General features: G+C 38.6%; 1 protein-coding gene across 2 annotated transcripts in view; it reads left to right on the top strand.

Moving 5' to 3' along the window:
• Nucleotides 1-17,284, top strand: part of cdc42bpab (CDC42 binding protein kinase alpha (DMPK-like) b) — a 51,963-nt gene that overhangs the window by 17,241 nt on the left and 17,438 nt on the right. For both annotated transcript variants that reach the window (XM_087805640.1, XM_087805639.1), the window contains exons 2-11: nt 5,010-5,101; nt 7,992-8,075; nt 8,510-8,605; nt 9,231-9,379; nt 15,211-15,304; nt 15,819-16,019; nt 16,180-16,318; nt 16,412-16,521; nt 16,611-16,690; nt 17,009-17,187. In XM_087805640.1, coding sequence (XP_087661766.1) covers nt 5,010-5,101; nt 7,992-8,075; nt 8,510-8,605; nt 9,231-9,379; nt 15,211-15,304; nt 15,819-16,019; nt 16,180-16,318; nt 16,412-16,521; nt 16,611-16,690; nt 17,009-17,187 — 1,224 coding nt within the window. The remainder of the gene's footprint in view (nt 1-5,009; nt 5,102-7,991; nt 8,076-8,509; nt 8,606-9,230; nt 9,380-15,210; nt 15,305-15,818; nt 16,020-16,179; nt 16,319-16,411; nt 16,522-16,610; nt 16,691-17,008; nt 17,188-17,284) is intronic.

The following is a 17,284-nucleotide window of genomic DNA, read 5'->3' on the forward strand; positions in this document are numbered from 1 at the left end:
GATAACAAGTGTCACTTGTGTATAATAACAGTCGTTAATCTTTTATATCAGGACTAGTTACGGAAGAGCCAGAAGATCAAGACAAACCTCTACTGTCTCTGCTCAACACTATCATACATAATTGCATCAACACTCCTTCTATTGTGTCATACAGGTGTGGTTTGGCCAGCGTAGAATTTGTTGGGTCATCACATAATTTATGCAAAATTATTGTAAATAAATTTAAAAGCTGATAAGGATACATGGTTTGAAAAGTAAAAAAAAAATAGGCAATTTAACCAACTCGTAACCAATTAATAAATATTACTTATAGTTGAGAAAAAGTGTATATATATATATATATTTTTTTTTTTGTTTTACTGTGATGACAATATTTAGTTTGTTGCTAGTTTAGAATTGTTGAACAAACAGTTCTCTCTACTTGCACCCTAAGGCAGCTTTCTTTATCAGGTCTCAATCTGTTCAATCTGGGTGATACTTTTTTTTTATGATTATGTGATCTTGTCTCCCTCTATGTCTGATACATTTGTTGCAGTATCTCTCTCGTTCTGCAAATGTCCTTAAAGTGACATGACAATGTCTTAACACGTAACACACCCTTTGAAATGCTACTTGATGATTAGAAATGAGAGTAACAATCAAATGAGTGGGGAAAATAGAATAAAGAAAATCCCAACAATAGAGCTGAAAAGCACAACAACTCAGACATTTTTGACATGCTTCTCACAGCCTGTTCTGTATGCTGAGCATATTTGTGGGTCAGCTGCTAATTTAAGGCACTTAAGCATTGCAAAAATCTCCTGTTGCTGTGCAGAGATGTGTTTGATAAGTGTGTCGCGTTTTGGGTTAAACCAGTCTGACTCTGTGGATTAGCTGGCGTCACTCATGTTTTTCCAGTTTCACTACATCATAAGGCCTGCTGAACACGTGCATCGCCAGGGTTTCATTCAGTGCGTCTGAAGAGGGAAGACTTTCCCGCACGGAGTATATGTCATTTTATTCCAGTCTCTTCGCATTTTGCCTCCACTTACTGAAAACAAAGAGCCTCAGTCATACTTAAGTTTGAGTAGTCACCTTTCCAAGGGTTCTTACCACACCTTGTCATGGCAACGGTTGCTATGTTTTTCCCCTTCCTGTATGTTTTGCTAGCAAGTTCTGAGGAATGACCCGGAGTGAAAGGTATTTGTTTCGTGTTGTAAATGTGACGCCGGAGCACCGTGTGATCCTAGGGTGCAGGTCATATTCACATTCCGGATGAGGGTAATTGTTGAAAATGCGTGCAGACTCTCGATTCCTGTTAGAAGGCTTCTTTAAAGTCCTTTCCAGCCACAATGCTTTACTTGTTGCCCCAAGTCTCAAGCATGTGTGTAAACGTGTGCTTCGTGTTTAAACAGGATGTCATGCAAGTCTGACAGGATACACAATTAACTATACATGACTTGTTTTAAATAGCGTTTCGTGTACTCCCAACTTCTATTTAAACTTGCTACATTAATTGAATAATGTGAGCACGTTTGGTCAAAATGATATAACATCGAATTGAGATTAAACCGATGTCAATCCATGCAATTGGATCAACAATAAAACTCTCCACGCGGGACTGAACACAGAATTACTTGCAGTGGTGACTTTGAATTAAATTTCCTCATTATTGGATTCCTTCAGTTCAAACCTTCCCAGCATTTTTCTCACATTCAATACTGTTTTTAAAATGACTTGTTAATTTCTTTAATGCCGTTAATCTGTTTGAACTCCAAGTTTTTTTCTGAGCGTCGCACAGCGTGAGATTAGAGAGCAGTGTAAAGAAGGTCACTTGATGTTGTGTGGTTTGACTCAACCATGTGCTGCTGGGAAGATATTTGTTGTACAATGGGTTTGGCATGGACAACACTGCTTAAGCCCCAATTTTGCCAGATGCCAGGATCAACTTCTGAATTTCGGGTGTACACACACATTTCTATGTGTCCACATCTGTGTGTGTGTGTGCGCACTTTGTTGTGGATGGGTCTGTGGTCTACTGGGTCCCAGATGAAAAACAATTCTTGTGGTTGTTTTTATGGTGCTCTTGAGCCAGATTCAGTGTTTTCTTCCCCAAATGTGAAATTGTTAATCTCTGTTGTTCTCCTGAAGTTTAACCAAAGTTTTCCCTTTTTTGTCCCGTATTAGTTAGTTGCTGTGGAGAAATCTGGAGCTGACTAAAAACTTAGGGATGCATCGATCCGACTTTTATGGTCCCGAGACTGATATTTGGGCTTCGAGTATCGGTCAATACCAATCCGATACCAGTGTTTAAATATTAACTTTATTCCCTACCGTGAAATAAAACTGCTGGTTCTTTTAATGCTTTGTCAACAAAATGAAAATAATAAAAAGTTAAATTATGAACTTTGTTTCCCTAATAACCTGAAGAAAACATAGGCGGTCTGTTAAGTTGACATGTTGGTGACGTCGGCGCAAAACTATCCATTTAAAAAATGTCTATTTTTAAAAATATCTATACAGTATTGTGAATAAAAATATATAAAATAGCGATAAATCGTTATCGTTAATCAATATTTTATCACACCCCTACTAAATAATAAACACTTTTGTAGGATAAACAAGTCAAATAAAAGCATTGTAAATTAAAGAAGCACTCATAATATAATCATATGTAAGAACAACATGATGTAAAAAAAAACAACAACAAACTAGTCTGAATCTAATTCACGGTATGCGATATGCGATATCGGTATGCGAGTCTGTATGAGGAACGTGAGAGCACATTCGTTCATTATAGCCGTTTTAAATGGAATTTTAATACAAGAAACACTCAATAATTTCATTAGTTTTGACAGCTACTGCCAGAATTAACACACTAACGGGAACGTTTGTTGTTGTTGACTTTTATGCGGTCAACTGGAAGATTCTCTTGTCTCTACAGAACAGCAAAGTTAACTTTCTTTTTTGTTACTTCGATCTGCTCATATTCTTTGTCGTGATGCGTTCTTTAGATGCTTAAAAGAAGTTAGGGGTGTTGATTATTGTAGTGCGATTTCTCCTCCAAACAACACGGGATGTCAGTACAACTATAGCTTAAATAAACTGCTCGGATCTGAGCTTTATCACCGATACCAGATCCGACTTCGAGAGGCTAAGATGCTAATATCGGGTTGGTGCGTCTCTGCTAACAACAATCGGAGAATCGATAGGATAAGTTAAACTTTAATTAGTTAAATGTACATAACCTTCCATTTCTATGATTCAAATCATGATCAGTGGTCAGTTGAACGGAGAGATTTGGTCTTGACGTGATTGTGGATTTTCCTAAAATATGAATCTAAGTGGAACAGCCATATCATTTCTTGTGTCTATTCAGTGTTGAGTTTGGCTTCAAAGCTCACTGGAGATACTGTAGTGACAATCGTAACACAACTGAATGAGTGAATGTTTCCTCTTTAGCTACTGGCACTTATTGATATGTCTGCTCCTGATAAAGCTGTCAATAGACACAGCCTGCAGGGGTCTAGCTCATGTGATCCAGTAGACTTGCATGTGTTGTTCTGTCGAGATTCCACCTTGTCGCAAAAAATAGTCTATTTTTGTCATTTTCAGTTCAGCGCTTTGTTGAGCTTCACATTTATTTAATTCAACATGGATTTAGCAGATCTCCTCTTTATCCTCCGAAGTGTGCCCATTCATGTCAAGACTAGTTGATGGCAAATAGAAAATATCAGGGAGTAAACCACATTCACTAGTATACAGTCCTTTCTTTATTTGTTGTACTATGTATCTAGTTGCATGTCAACATACTACATGCATACTAGACATAGACTAGACAGACATACTACTTAATTTCCCGAAGGAGATCTCCAGAGGGATTAATAAAGTCTTATCTAATCTATATATTTGACTACATCTATGTATTTCGTAGCTAACTTATTATGTTAAAAACACTACTATTTTTACACCTTGCTGCCTTCATTCAAAGGAACATACGATTTAACTTGCATATCTAATTTTTATACTGTCTTGTTGATAGTTATGACCTGTGATATACTGTAATTAAAAAGGTGACCTTTGCTATTTTTTCCAATTTGTTTTTCTTGGACCTTTGTCCACAAGTCTCTCACAATGGATATTACATACGAATGTCAAGATTTGATCAGAGTCGTTGACAGATCATAGGCCGAGTTAAAGATGTTATATATTATATTATATTATATTTCTTAATATATTTGTTTTCCACTTTTGTAGTTTAAACCATTACACTACGAAAAATCACCAATAAAACAGATATAAGTGAAATGTAAAATGAACAACAAGCTGTGTCTGTGTAATGACTTGGTATGTTTGTGTAGTAGGTGTGGTGTTCACTGTTCACCATCAGAATTTTTTTTTAAAGATGGCAAGTCAGCACGTATGTTTTAAAAGAGTTGAGTCATATGTTCCCACCCTATACAGTATAAATATCTGTAGATTATTGTGCTAACACTGACTACTCTACCTTCAGTGTGCTGAGAAGCAGGAAGTGGTTGAATCGCTCCACACAAATGAGGGAAATGTTGGCTTTGTTAGCTAAAGTTGGAACCTGTCTCAAAACATGGTTTTCAACCACCCATGTTTTTTTTTACCACATATTTAAAATCCCCTCAGTTTCACTTAATCTTTGTTTCTGGGTTCTGAAACTTTTTTTTTCTTTCTAACGTGGCCATTTATGTCATCTGAGTGGCCAGTTTGAAATGAGATTTATGTAAGTAAGTAAGTAATTTTTATTTATATAGCGCTTTTCCAGACCAGGGTCACAAAGCGCTTAAACAATCAAAACAATATTCAGTAAAGTATATACTTTAAAGGTCAAGATAAAACTGAGAATTTGTTTGTTATTATTACATTTATATTTCACTGTGTAAAGGTGTTTGATCAGAATAATTATATGTCACTGGATTGTGTTGTTTGTTAACATGTTCTGCTACAAAACAATTGTGTGCTATAAGCGTTCTGACTTTTTTTCTTTTATATCTTTATAGCAAAACCATTTACTTCTAAAGTGAAGCAGATGCGCCTGCACAAAGAAGACTTTGAGATCTTAAAAGTGATCGGCAGAGGAGCTTTCGGCGAGGTAATTATCATTTTATTTTTTAAATATTGCCTTTGTTTTTACTTTCTTTCTGCTGTACATTAGTGCAGCTCCTGTTCAACACTGTTAAGTTGGAGATGCCAATACAGTGTGGCTAATATTAATATCTCCTGTCACTTTTCTAAAACTTGGATCAGAGACTTTAATCCGGGTATAAGAAACCACCAGCACAAGTTTATAGATAGATGGATAAACTTGTGTCTGTTTACGTAGCTGTTCCTTTATCTATGCCTGTAGGCAGCTTTTAATACTTCAGTGACTGGGTTTCAGGTAATGAAGTCACACCCAGAGAATGTTGAAGGGACAAGTATCGTGATTCGATGCCAAATCTTTTGCATAGTTAAAGAAAAAATCTCGTCTCTCCTGGTTTAGAGAATCCTACACTGCATAGAATTGTTTTGACGATCAGATTCATAACTATTAACTAACAAAGTAGCCACCATTTCAATTGAAAAAAAAAAGAAAAAAAAGGCCGCTGCACAAACAAGTCCGTAAATTCTTTTAGAAGAGATTTCACTTAAGTTCCAGGGTGATTGATGGAAAAATATTCTGACACACCTGCTAGCATGTTGCTACAGTGTCGGCACAAAGATGTACTCACTCGAGCTCCTACAAGGAGTGCTGGTATGTGCATGGGTGAGTCATGTGTTTCTCTGTGTGTGTGTGTTTTCAGGCTCGTGTTCAGAAATGTGGTGTGACCCATCAGTGTAGTTTTCCTTTTAGTCAGGCACCACAAACTTCCCAAAACCACACTCCTGGATACTTCAGTCTCCAAGAAAATGTCCATATACTTTTTTTGAAATTGCATTTATATAAAGGTCACCAATGTAATAAGGAACTTGTGCAACTTTTAAACTTTACAGAGGAATATAAAAACAGACTGTTGATTCACTGTGCTGACTCAAAATGAAAATGTAGAAGAATAGGTCTATTTCAGGCATTAAAAATAAGTAAAGGGAAGAAAAAACATGATTAATTTGGGGATAAAATGCATTAATATCATCAAAAACGCATTTTGATTCTGTGCTTCAAAATGTGTTTTTTGCTTCTGTAAAAACAGACTGTTAGTTAATTGTTTAGTTAAAGCTTTACATAACATACATAATGATATTGATTTGACTAAAATATACATAATGAAAATGTATACATGTAGAAAGGGAAGAATAAAGTTATTATCATTATCATCTTTAATCCATACAGAACTAGAATAAACACACAGCTCAACTAAATAAAAGACACCGACACTAAAATTAAAACTAGATTGTTAAAGATCTAATTAATGACTAAACTCTATCATGGTTATCATCTTCACTATCATCATCGTCAGTAGGGCACAGATGATCGTTTCTTTCTGTGGGCATTGCTATCATCAAAACAGGACGGTCCTTCAACTAACCAAAAATGGGCCAAGTGGGATCACTGATGGAATTGGTTTATGGGCTTCTCTCCAGCTGACTATCATAAATAAGAGCCATGCACCATCTGAAATCAAAAGAGCAGTCCACAGTCAAGTTGTTTTCTTATGTTTTTGTCAGCAGGTGGTTTTATCCACTGCGGTAGTAGGCTGCCGAAAATTTAAATGTGTATTCACAAAAACCCCCAGTTGACATGATTGGCTGTCGTGGAGCTTATATTTAGCCTGAATGCAGCTGGGGATGCTGCAGATATAGATATCATCGCAGGCACAAAGGGCGAGGTACAGAAAAAACAAAAACAATTATGCGTTGCCAGGAACAGTTAGCTCTCCCTGTCCTCCTCTCGCCCTCCTCCTCTATTCTGGTGAGGGATCACTGGGGGAAATCCAAACACTGCAGGAATGTTATCATTGTATTGCATTAGCAACATTCCCTAGCTCATTTAATAGACTACAGACCCCTCTGTTGCATGGGCGCCTGTTTGTTTCACTTTGTTTCGCTGCTCTTAGTCAGGAAGTGCACTTACAAATTCCTCGCTGTTTATAGAGAGTTTCTTTTTTTTCCATTTTAGTCGTCTTTAAAAGCTTCTGGAAATTTAAGGGAGTTCAATAGATCTGTTGATTTCCACAAATATAATAATGGGCCTTCAGGAAGCAAGGACTTAATATTACATGTGCTTTGAGTTTAAGCTCAGAGGCATTTGTTTATGCTCCTCATGCTGTTATTTTGGATTCCAGCACGGGCTAAATAATTGTGGTCTAGTTTTACCCTCTAAACGTGCTAAGAATTAAAGCAATTTGAGATTAGTTTGTGTGAATCTGGAAAGCCGAATACCATGTTTATAGAAATCCTGATGGCTTATGCGTGCTCTGGGATTTGAAAACATTTTTGCTTCCTGTGCGTCATTAAATCTCTATTTCTTCACCTTTTCATTATCACAGGGTATTACTGACTTAAGGCAGCCTTTTTATATCATCATATAACAAACTATTTCCAATGATTTGCATTGAAATGTCACTATTTATTTTGGTTTATTCGTTATTTATTATCTTTTATTTTAGTTTCTTATCTCTTAATACAAAATGTGACTTTTAATTGAGTGGTCAAGTGCTATGGCTGGCTTTTTAACAGCTCATTTAACAGCTCGTTCATTTTGATTATATGGTTAGAAATCATGTTCAGGTGCAAGTCTGGAAAGAATCAGACGGAAGGAAATAGACAAATGACATTTGTGCATCTTCCAGTTCAGAGTTTAGTCAGTTGAACCATTTCCATGTTTGACTTTTTATTCAAATCATTATTGTTTTAATTATACTTATATTTAATATGGCTACTTACTATTATCAACACTGGTATTTTCTAGTTAAGGGATGTGTTGTTGTTGTTTTGAAGTTGTTACAGTCTCTGCTAAAATGCCTGTCATTGTCCAAATCTCTAAAAAAGTCTGATCCCCACAGGTTGCAGTCGTGAAGGTGAAAAACACAGACAAGGTTTTTGCCATGAAGATCCTCAACAAGTGGGAGATGCTGAAGCGAGCTGAAGTGAGTGTTTCTCTTTTTGAAGATTGTTTGCTCAGTATTTAAAAGGCGAAGCTCCCTTTGCGACACGTCTACAAGTTAAAAATGTAGCTTTCATCAACACTTGCAGAACATGTTACTGTGTGAGCTGCTGGTGTGTGTTTTTCTCATCCACCTCTTCCCGACAGTCTGACATTCCTTCTGCTCCCCTGGGTCTTCAGTCATCACGCCTCATACGTCACAGCCATAACTGCTCAGTGCGTTTGCTTTAAGGCAAACAATGTAGATGCGCGCACAATTATAAGCAGAGATTATAATAGGAAATGTACTGTATTAGGAAAGATCTGGTCGTTCTATGTTTGTATGAGGATGTAATGTGTATTCATTGAAGATATTTAATAACAATACCAGTATTTATTAAGTTTATGAACATGTCTAACTTTTCTGTATTTCCACAGACGGCTTGTTTTAGGGAAGAGCGAGACGTGCTTGTGAATGGGGACAGTCAGTGGATCACCACCTTACACTATGCGTTCCAGGACGACAATAACCTGGTGAGATGGCTTCTAATTTCATCCATTCACATGGTTTCTGTGCTGTCCAGTGTCTCCAGCTGTCCGACTCTCAGCAGCTGCACTTTCACGAAATATGTCTGTCTATATTTAGCATACAGTAACACTTCTAGGGAGGAGGACATCATTTCAATCAGGTCGACGGAATTGTTGACGGATTTTTGAACGTCACACATCTGTGTTGAAAAATAGCAGGGCAATTATGAGACGGCTTGAGTTTTTAACCCTTCCATTCATTGGCTGCTGTAGAACATTGTTCTCTATTTAACCTCAGAGTTTGTCCGCTCTCTGTGACCCTGAGTTCAAATGCCGGGACTGCTTGTCATTCCATTTGCCACATTCTCAGAGCAAATGCGTTTTCTCTGGACACTCCTAGACGCTTTAAAAATACACCAATCTATTTCACCACTTTTTGGAAAACCCCTCCAAAAAAAAAGATCAAATTTAGAACATTCTATAATAATTATTTTCAAAATTCCCTCAAAGAGATTGTCTGCTGTGTTCACTCCAATGTTATTGGTCAGTGTCGCTTGTTAAAAGCTATTCTTTTCAGGCTGCTGGTAACATAAAAGAAGAACTTTTTAGCTTATTTTCCTTTTCTCTTCAGTACCTGGTCATGGACTACTACGTGGGTGGTGACCTGCTTACGCTGCTTAGTAAATTTGAGGATCGACTTCCAGAGGATATGGCCAAATTCTACCTAGCTGAAATGGTTCTGGCCATTGACTCCATTCACCAGCTCCACTACGTCCACAGGTGAGAAGCTGATTTTTTTTTTAATTGTCGTCCGCCCATTGTTTGCCATAATAACACCGGTCTTGCAGTGTTGGTAATAGTGTGCAGCACTAGCGTGTCAATTCAGGCTTGGCTTTAACTTGTAATACTGCTGACTCCAGTTTCTCACTTTTGTTTGTGTCTGTCTATCATCATTTAACATTCCCAGATGAAGTCAAGCTCAAGCTTGTTGGAATTACTTGGATACACCTTATTGCATTTCTGTGTTCAGACAGGCTTTTTGGCCATAGACAAAGACTGTGCTGAGGGCCATTGATATGAAGTTGTTTTTCTTTCGGAGGTGAAATAATCGAGCCTTGGGTGTGCATTGAAAACACAATTAGGGACAGAACCTGGTCGTAAAAACGCATTATTGTTTTTTGATTCATTTTCCTGTCAATCTCTGAAAGATCTACATGTTTAAGTGACAATCATAGAATAGAAATGCATACCAATAAATACATTCTTCAAGATTTGGATTAGAGGACACATTTTTTAACATTCAAATACTTTTTGAAATACTAGTTTTAAAAGTCCAGTTTTTAATCTCTTAAATTGAAGGGATTCAGAGACATTTCTCATGCTGTGGACATTTTTAAACTCCCGCTTCGCTTTTTGCGGAAATTTAAAAGGTTTAGAGGTAATTTGGGGAACGTATTTATTAACTGTGAAGAGAACCCTTGAATTATGGGGGAGTTAAAAGCCTTTGGGTTCAATTGGCAGGTAATTTATTTACTCATTATCGTCATCATTAACCTCGGTTGCATAACCACGCGTGATGCCTCACTGTTTAAATAAGTTTAGTTAATTTCTGTATTCAGTATTCTAATGTGAATAGCTAATGGCTACGATACATGTTCTACTGAATTGAAAGGTTGGGCTCGAATATATGGCCGTGGTTTTGTGGGTGTCATGAAGAGGAGGAAATCAAAGGAGGTGTTTTGGGAGTGTCCTTAGTGTTTTAACAGATTCAAAAGACTCTTTCAGGGTTGTATATCTAGATATATTTATATAAGTCATATGTTGGAGTCCACCACTAATTACATGCAGTTATCTGTGGGGGCCGTGGGAGACAGCGGCGGTGACGCTGGAGATGGAGATGTGGATGGAAATATGAGGGACAGGAAGGAGGGAACGGAGCAGCTTCCCCTTCCAGTCACCCTCCATCGCTCTGGACAGTAATAATTGGGTGCAACAGTGGTGAGGGTGTGGTGCCGATACACGTTCCTGCGACCCCACCCCCCCTGACTAGTCCTTTTGCTCTCAACCATCCACCGACACTCGTACGCAACAAGCCGCTGGAAGATTTGCTGGCTCGCTTTAAAGAGGGTGGAGACATCAAGGCAGATCCCTTGAGGAGGGCGTGTGCTGCTGACTGAGTCTGTCTGATGAGTGTCTGCATTAGTGTGTGTCAGGGTGTGTGTTCGTCTCAGAGTGGGTGTGAAGAGTCAGCTATTTCCCCCGGTTGTCAGTTTAAATAAAGACAATGAACTACGGGGACAAACGGGATGTTAATGTTCAAACACAATAAATGCTCAGCCATGTTGTTTTAGAAATAAAATACTCCCTATATTTGAGATTACAGGATAAACACTATTTTATTCTCCATCCTTGATTGTGTTTGAATGTAATGGTGACAAAGCCCTGTGTACAACTGTGTACAAATATCTATTTTTATATAGGGTTACTATATTTTAATTTTGCTATATCCCCATATAGTTTTGGTCTAACCAATATCTGTAACTCTTTTACGATCCTAGGCCAACAAATTATAGTCTGTGCTCGTAGACTGACGTAAGGTTCTGTCAAAACATTGACACATTGGCTCATTACACAAACACTTTCTTGTTGTTTAGACAAAATTCTAAATCCTCCTATTGTGTTTGTTTCTCACTCTATTTGCGGTGTATTTTTTTTTTTATACGTGTGTTGACAAGTTGTTGACCTTGCTTCCATAATGACACGTTTAAAACGTGCATTTACATTTTTGTTGACACTAATGAATTTAAAAAAGAATCCTGATGAAAGATGAAGAGCTCGGAGCCCCCGGAGGTCAACCCTTCTGTCCTCCCAGGAGGGTCTTGTGTGTGCTGGTCAGAGGAGTGATGTGAAAGGAGGCTCTAAGTGTGTGTATGGGTGGGGGGTGCGGGGGTTAATGTTCATTTATTCAATGGTCAGTGATCTGTGTGGCCTCCCAGAGGGGCCTGACAACTGTTTCAATAGGCCGACTCAGCATGGCCTTGTGCTCGGAGCAGCACATCTGTCCACCCTGAGACTCGGATTCTGCATGACTTGAAAGCAAGAATACTGCTTTAAAGGAGAGTACACATGTGTTTACAATCGTTCATTAATACGGAATATTTATCCCTTGCAAGGTTGTGTCAATCACAGTAAGTGTATTGATATGTTTTCATATTGATCCCTCCGTCTTTCATTATTGATCGGAGCCAGGTGTCTCTGCATGGCTGGATGATCTTTGAGAGAATTGGACTCCCTCTGTGTGACACACCTAATTAACCATCTTTCAGAGACAAGCGCTCAGCAGTCGTCTTTCCTGACTTGATGGATGGACGAGAGCGTGTCCATGTGCTTAAAATAAAAAAAGCCTTTGAAGTGTGGGGATGCGAATTTCATGTGATTCCGTCACGCACGGTTCAGTTGATCATTTAACAATTGCTTGGCACAAGTCATGTGGTCTACATTTGCAGCTGCAGGGCTTTTTTATGTGCTCCTGTGTATGTTGTGAGGTGGGAACCAGATGGCCCTCACAGATGGATGCTGTGGTCTTAAGAAGAGATTACCTCCCTCTATTCCAGTCTCTGTGCGGCTCTTAAAGACCGCAGGAGCCCTGTGACACAGTAGCCCAGTTAGCCCGTCTGACCAACCTGCCGTCAGTGCAGCATCAGTATCTGCAGTCGTCATGGTCATCTCAATATGTATTCCGTGCCGTCCTCTTTCTGGCCGAACAACATGAATCATTGTCGAATTGAACATGCAAACACGTGGACATGTGGTGTAGGTGAGAGGCAAGCATCGCTGAAGACCATCCTGACGGGTGTATTTTGAAGAGTTATGTAGGCAAGATGTATCATGAGCTATTTAAAACGGCGAGAGCTGAGGCGGAGGAAGAGTGTGTCGTGGGCAGACCAGGGCTTTGCTAAATACTAAGTGGTTTATCATTAGCAGCAGCAGTGCTGACCTTCTGGACCTTCACCATGCACTCTGTCTGAGATTCACACAGGAGTCATCTCAGGCTGATTTTTTTTTTTTTCGGAAATATTATTTTGTGTGGGGGAAACGAACACAACTTGACATCCCTGCTCTAAAATGTCAGCGAAAAATATTAAACACACTTTGGAAAACTATAAAACGTATATTAGAAAAGAGGAAAGTCTTCTTAATTTTGTAAAAGTTACCAAACCTCAATATAAATTACACTCTTTCAAGAAACATCTTAAGACGTTTTTATTCGTGCAGGCTTTTCCTTGATTTTCTGGAACTCCTGTGTTGTTCTCAGTGTTATCTTGACCTTTACAGTATATACTTTATTGAATATTGTTTTGATTGTTTAAGCGCTTTGTGACCCTGGTCTGGAAAAGCGCAATATAGATACAAATTACTTACTTACCATTAATGAAGTATGAAGTCCAATATTGTGATCTCAATCCTCTTAGTCTTTGAGGTTGGAGCCTCAGGCCGCCAGTGAAATGAGACTGTGGTTTATGTGTTTATACCTTGTTGTAAAATGCAAAGAGCAAACCAACCTGTACATTTAAGTATGTGCACACGTTATCGGGTGTCCGGGGATGCATGTGGAATCTGGAAGTCATTTGGGAGCTGTGGATGTATTTATAGACTAAGAAGTAACCTACAATGAAAACATGATTGTCTACGATGTCTAGGTTGAACTTGTCTTTCATGCGTCGCCACAACTCATATAAACACCTATTAAGTTAAATCCCTGGTTTTATAGATCTTAGATTAAACGGCATCTGTGAAGTGGAGGGATTGCCGGGACCTCCGCGGCTCCGACTTCACGAGATGGAGCTTTGAAGAGATCTGTCGCCGACTCATCAGAGAGCCAAAGTCAATTTACCTTAACTTTAAAAAGACGAAACAGTGGCTGGAGTTTGAGATGTAATCGTTTGTCTTTATTAGGAAGCAGCAAAGAATATTGACATTCCTTCTGCTTTTGTAATTGGCTGCCTTCTTCACAGACACTTGACATTTGTCGTCCTCCAACAGTAATTGGCTATATATTAGAAACCTACGTCGAAAACCCATCAATGTGAAATCAGAGGGTTCAAGAGATGCGCTTTAAAGTTTTACACTTTTAGTAGTTTGCGTGGATTTAAACTGGTTTTGAGAGTCATCGGCATCACATTGCTGGTAACCAGTTAATGTGCGAGTCATGGTCTACCTGATATGCAACTTGAAAGGTGAACTTTCGTCATGGCTTTTTTTTCTGTACAATGCAGGGCATACATAACCTACTATCTCCTCTATTGTGACATTGAGCGTGTAATTGCAGTCTCTTGACCGGTGTTGTTGCTAGCATTGTGTGTTTTATGTGCCTTTAACTGAACGCTAAAGAGTTTTTCATGTCCCCTCCAGACCATTTGTGTTCAGTTGGGTCACGGTTCAGTGTGTGGATAAGAGGCCACAGACACAGGGCTCCGCTCAGCTGCCCTCAGGGGGGAACCACTGATCTGGACAGAAGGCGACAGGGACTATATTTATCCATGTGGTGGAATACAGTGATATAGACATTTAAAACAATACTCAGCTTTTACATCTACTTTACAAAGTTATCTTGGGCCATTTAGAATTTTTATTTTTATTTTGATCAATGTAAATATGTCTCCAATAATAAGCGAAAAAGCATTCTTGATAAGTTCGTTCTGTTGGTGAGTTAAGATGAAGAGTTTTCCTTTGACACCTCTTAAAACGCCTCCGAATTGTTAAAATTGATTTATTGATACACTGATGCAATAATCCAGAACCAAAAACTTAACTAAAAAAAAAAACCTCAAACATTTTCAGTATTTATAATTAAGTTACTTCACATTGTGGTGTGAAGTTTATTTTAATGTCAAAATATTATTACTTAAACTAACTTAAAACAATGTTTCTTTCAAATATTGTTTTTTTTGTATTTTACATTTTGTAATGGAATAATGCACTTCATAACGGGGACAGCCGGCTGCATGAATTCTACTCGAAGTCCTGAAAATGGCTCCTGGAACCAAACTTTCAACTGATGCCTAAGAAATGCATGATATTTAAGGTCACAGGCTATTTCCAAACAATTATCTGCCCTGCAGAAATGGTTACTTGTTTTCATTGTAGCCTCACAGATACAAATCCCAGTGTTAAATCGGTTTCCAATTCTTCAGACTTTAATTTCTTATAGTTATACGTTTTCAATTATGAGGATAAAATATTATTAACCCATATAAAACATATTAACACAAGTGTGGAGTTTTCCTGATTTACTTAAAGCAGACTATGTGTCCCGGAAGTGTTTGATCTGGTGGTGAAAAGAGATATTGTGACAAATTTGTTGAATGAGATGATCAAGAGAGTAAAATTTTCTTCCTGTATGTAATTGAATGTAATGATAATTGAGCTGAACCTTTGTGTAAAAGTGGATCGTGGGGGACCCGTGTGAACTTTGGATGCGTTATTATTGTTTTGTTTGAAAGAATACATTTTCCATTATCTAATGTTTTTCTTTAAAAAATGCCAGCTCAATTAACTGCCCTAGACTTGGTTCCGTCCAATAATCTCTTTATCTGTCCGTCTTCTTGCAGGGATATTAAGCCAGACAATATTCTGTTGGATATGAACGGCCACATCCGTCTGGCTGACTTTGGCTCCTGTCTCAAACTCATGGAAGATGGAACGGTGAGTTTTTACAATGTTGAAGCTGATGGCTCTTCTGGTCCAAAGCAAACATACCAGAGCTTTACTGGCCTCATTGTCAACCCCACAGGGGTCTCCCAGGACGAGCTTGAGGTTCAGTTGCTTGGCTGAGCTCAAGCATTTTATGATTCAGACAATTCTTAAAGAGAGAAAAACAAGTTCCCCCTCATGTGTTGCATAAAGGGAGACTTTACTGAGTGAAGTGGATGATCAAAGAAGCCGAGCAGTTTATCAGTTTATTCTGAGAACAAATGACCTTTTGAAGAATCCACTTCCACGCCTGGTGAACATTTCTGTATACGTGGCCTCAGATGGGACGTCTAGATTGAAACCATAAATCAAAAACAGTCGCTTTATAGTGTAAAACTGTTTACAAACGAAGAAAGAATAAATCAAAGCTTTTTTTTTTGTCAGCATCCTGAACGTTTAAATTAAACATTGATGGCTCGGCTTTGACCTTTGTAATGTCCTTGGCTCTGTTTCGTCTTCTCATCAGGTCCAGTCTTCTGTGGCGGTGGGAACCCCAGATTATATCTCCCCTGAGATCCTCCAGGCTATGGAGGACGGGAAGGGAAAGTATGGACCTGAGTGCGACTGGTGGTCCCTCGGAGTCTGCATGTATGAAATGCTGTACGGAGAAACCCCCTTCTATGCAGAGTCCTTGGTGGAGACTTATGGAAAAATCATGAACCACAAGGTGAGATTTGAAGAATTATGTTCTGTATGTAAATGTTTCCTAAATGACAAATACTTAAAATTTAAATAAATGATTTCATCTTTAGTATTTAGACAAAAATGCCTGAATTTTCTGCTGTAATTCTAAACATGTCGATCAATAATGCGTTCTTGTCATACAGGAGCGCTTCCAGTTTCCGCAGCAGATCGCAGATGTTTCAGAGGATGCAAAAGATCTGATTCGGCGGCTCATTTGCAGTCGTGAGCACAGACTGGGACAGAACGGTATTGAGGACTACAAGGAGCATCCCTTCTTCACGGGTACACTAGCTTGTCACTGATCTTGTGCTGTGTTTTATGAACTTACTGTCCACCAACATAATCTTGACCTTGCTCTGATATCGAAACCTTCAGGCATTGATTGGGACAACATCCGCACATGTGAAGCCCCGTACATCCCAGAGGTCAGCAGTCCCACGGACACATCCAACTTTGACGTGGACGACGACTGTCTTAAGAATTCGGTAAGTTGGCCATGTTGCCATAATAACTTTATTAATGATGATTTGGTTTTCAATGAAAATAAAAAAACATATTTTGTCTTTTATTCCAGGAGACCATGCCTCCTCCCTCACACACAACCTTCTCTGGCCATCATCTGCCCTTTGTTGGCTTTACTTACACCAGTAAATGGTAATAAATATTGTTTTTTATCTGACCATGTTTTCTTTTTTAGAAGCAAACATTACAGTTACTCTTGGTTATCTCTACATAATCATTGTTTAAAGCCCTTCCCTGCTTTATTAGTTGTCCACCTATTTCTCTTGATTTCTCTTCATGCATTATACTTTTTCCTACTTCCATGACTCGTCCTAAACTACTCTATCTTTCTTAGCTGCATCCTGTCCTCCTTTAAACACCACAGTCAATAAAACATTTTTTATTTTAATTTCTATTGTCAATTATGTTTTCTGATCATCAAGTATTTCAACTGTTCTTTCTGCTGTGCAGCACTATATCCGACCGAGGTTGCCTGCGTCAGCTGGTGGTACAGCCGGGGAAGACGGGGAGTGATCAGGTGGACGTGGATGTCCAGCGTAGCCTCGAGGACAGTCTCGCCACAGAAGCATACGAAAGAAGAATCCGTCGTTTAGAGCAGGAAAAATTGGAGCTGAGTCGTAAACTTCAAGGTGAGCCGCCTCATGTTTAAACATGTCCTAAAAAATATAAATACTAATACAGTTAATTCTTCTTTTGGTTTTCCAACACGTTTGCTCCACTGATTAC

The sequence above is a fragment of the Callionymus lyra genome, chromosome 13 (assembly GCF_982586985.1).
Source record: "Callionymus lyra chromosome 13, fCalLyr1.hap1.1, whole genome shotgun sequence".
Classification (NCBI taxonomy): Eukaryota; Metazoa; Chordata; class Actinopteri; order Syngnathiformes; family Callionymidae; genus Callionymus; species Callionymus lyra.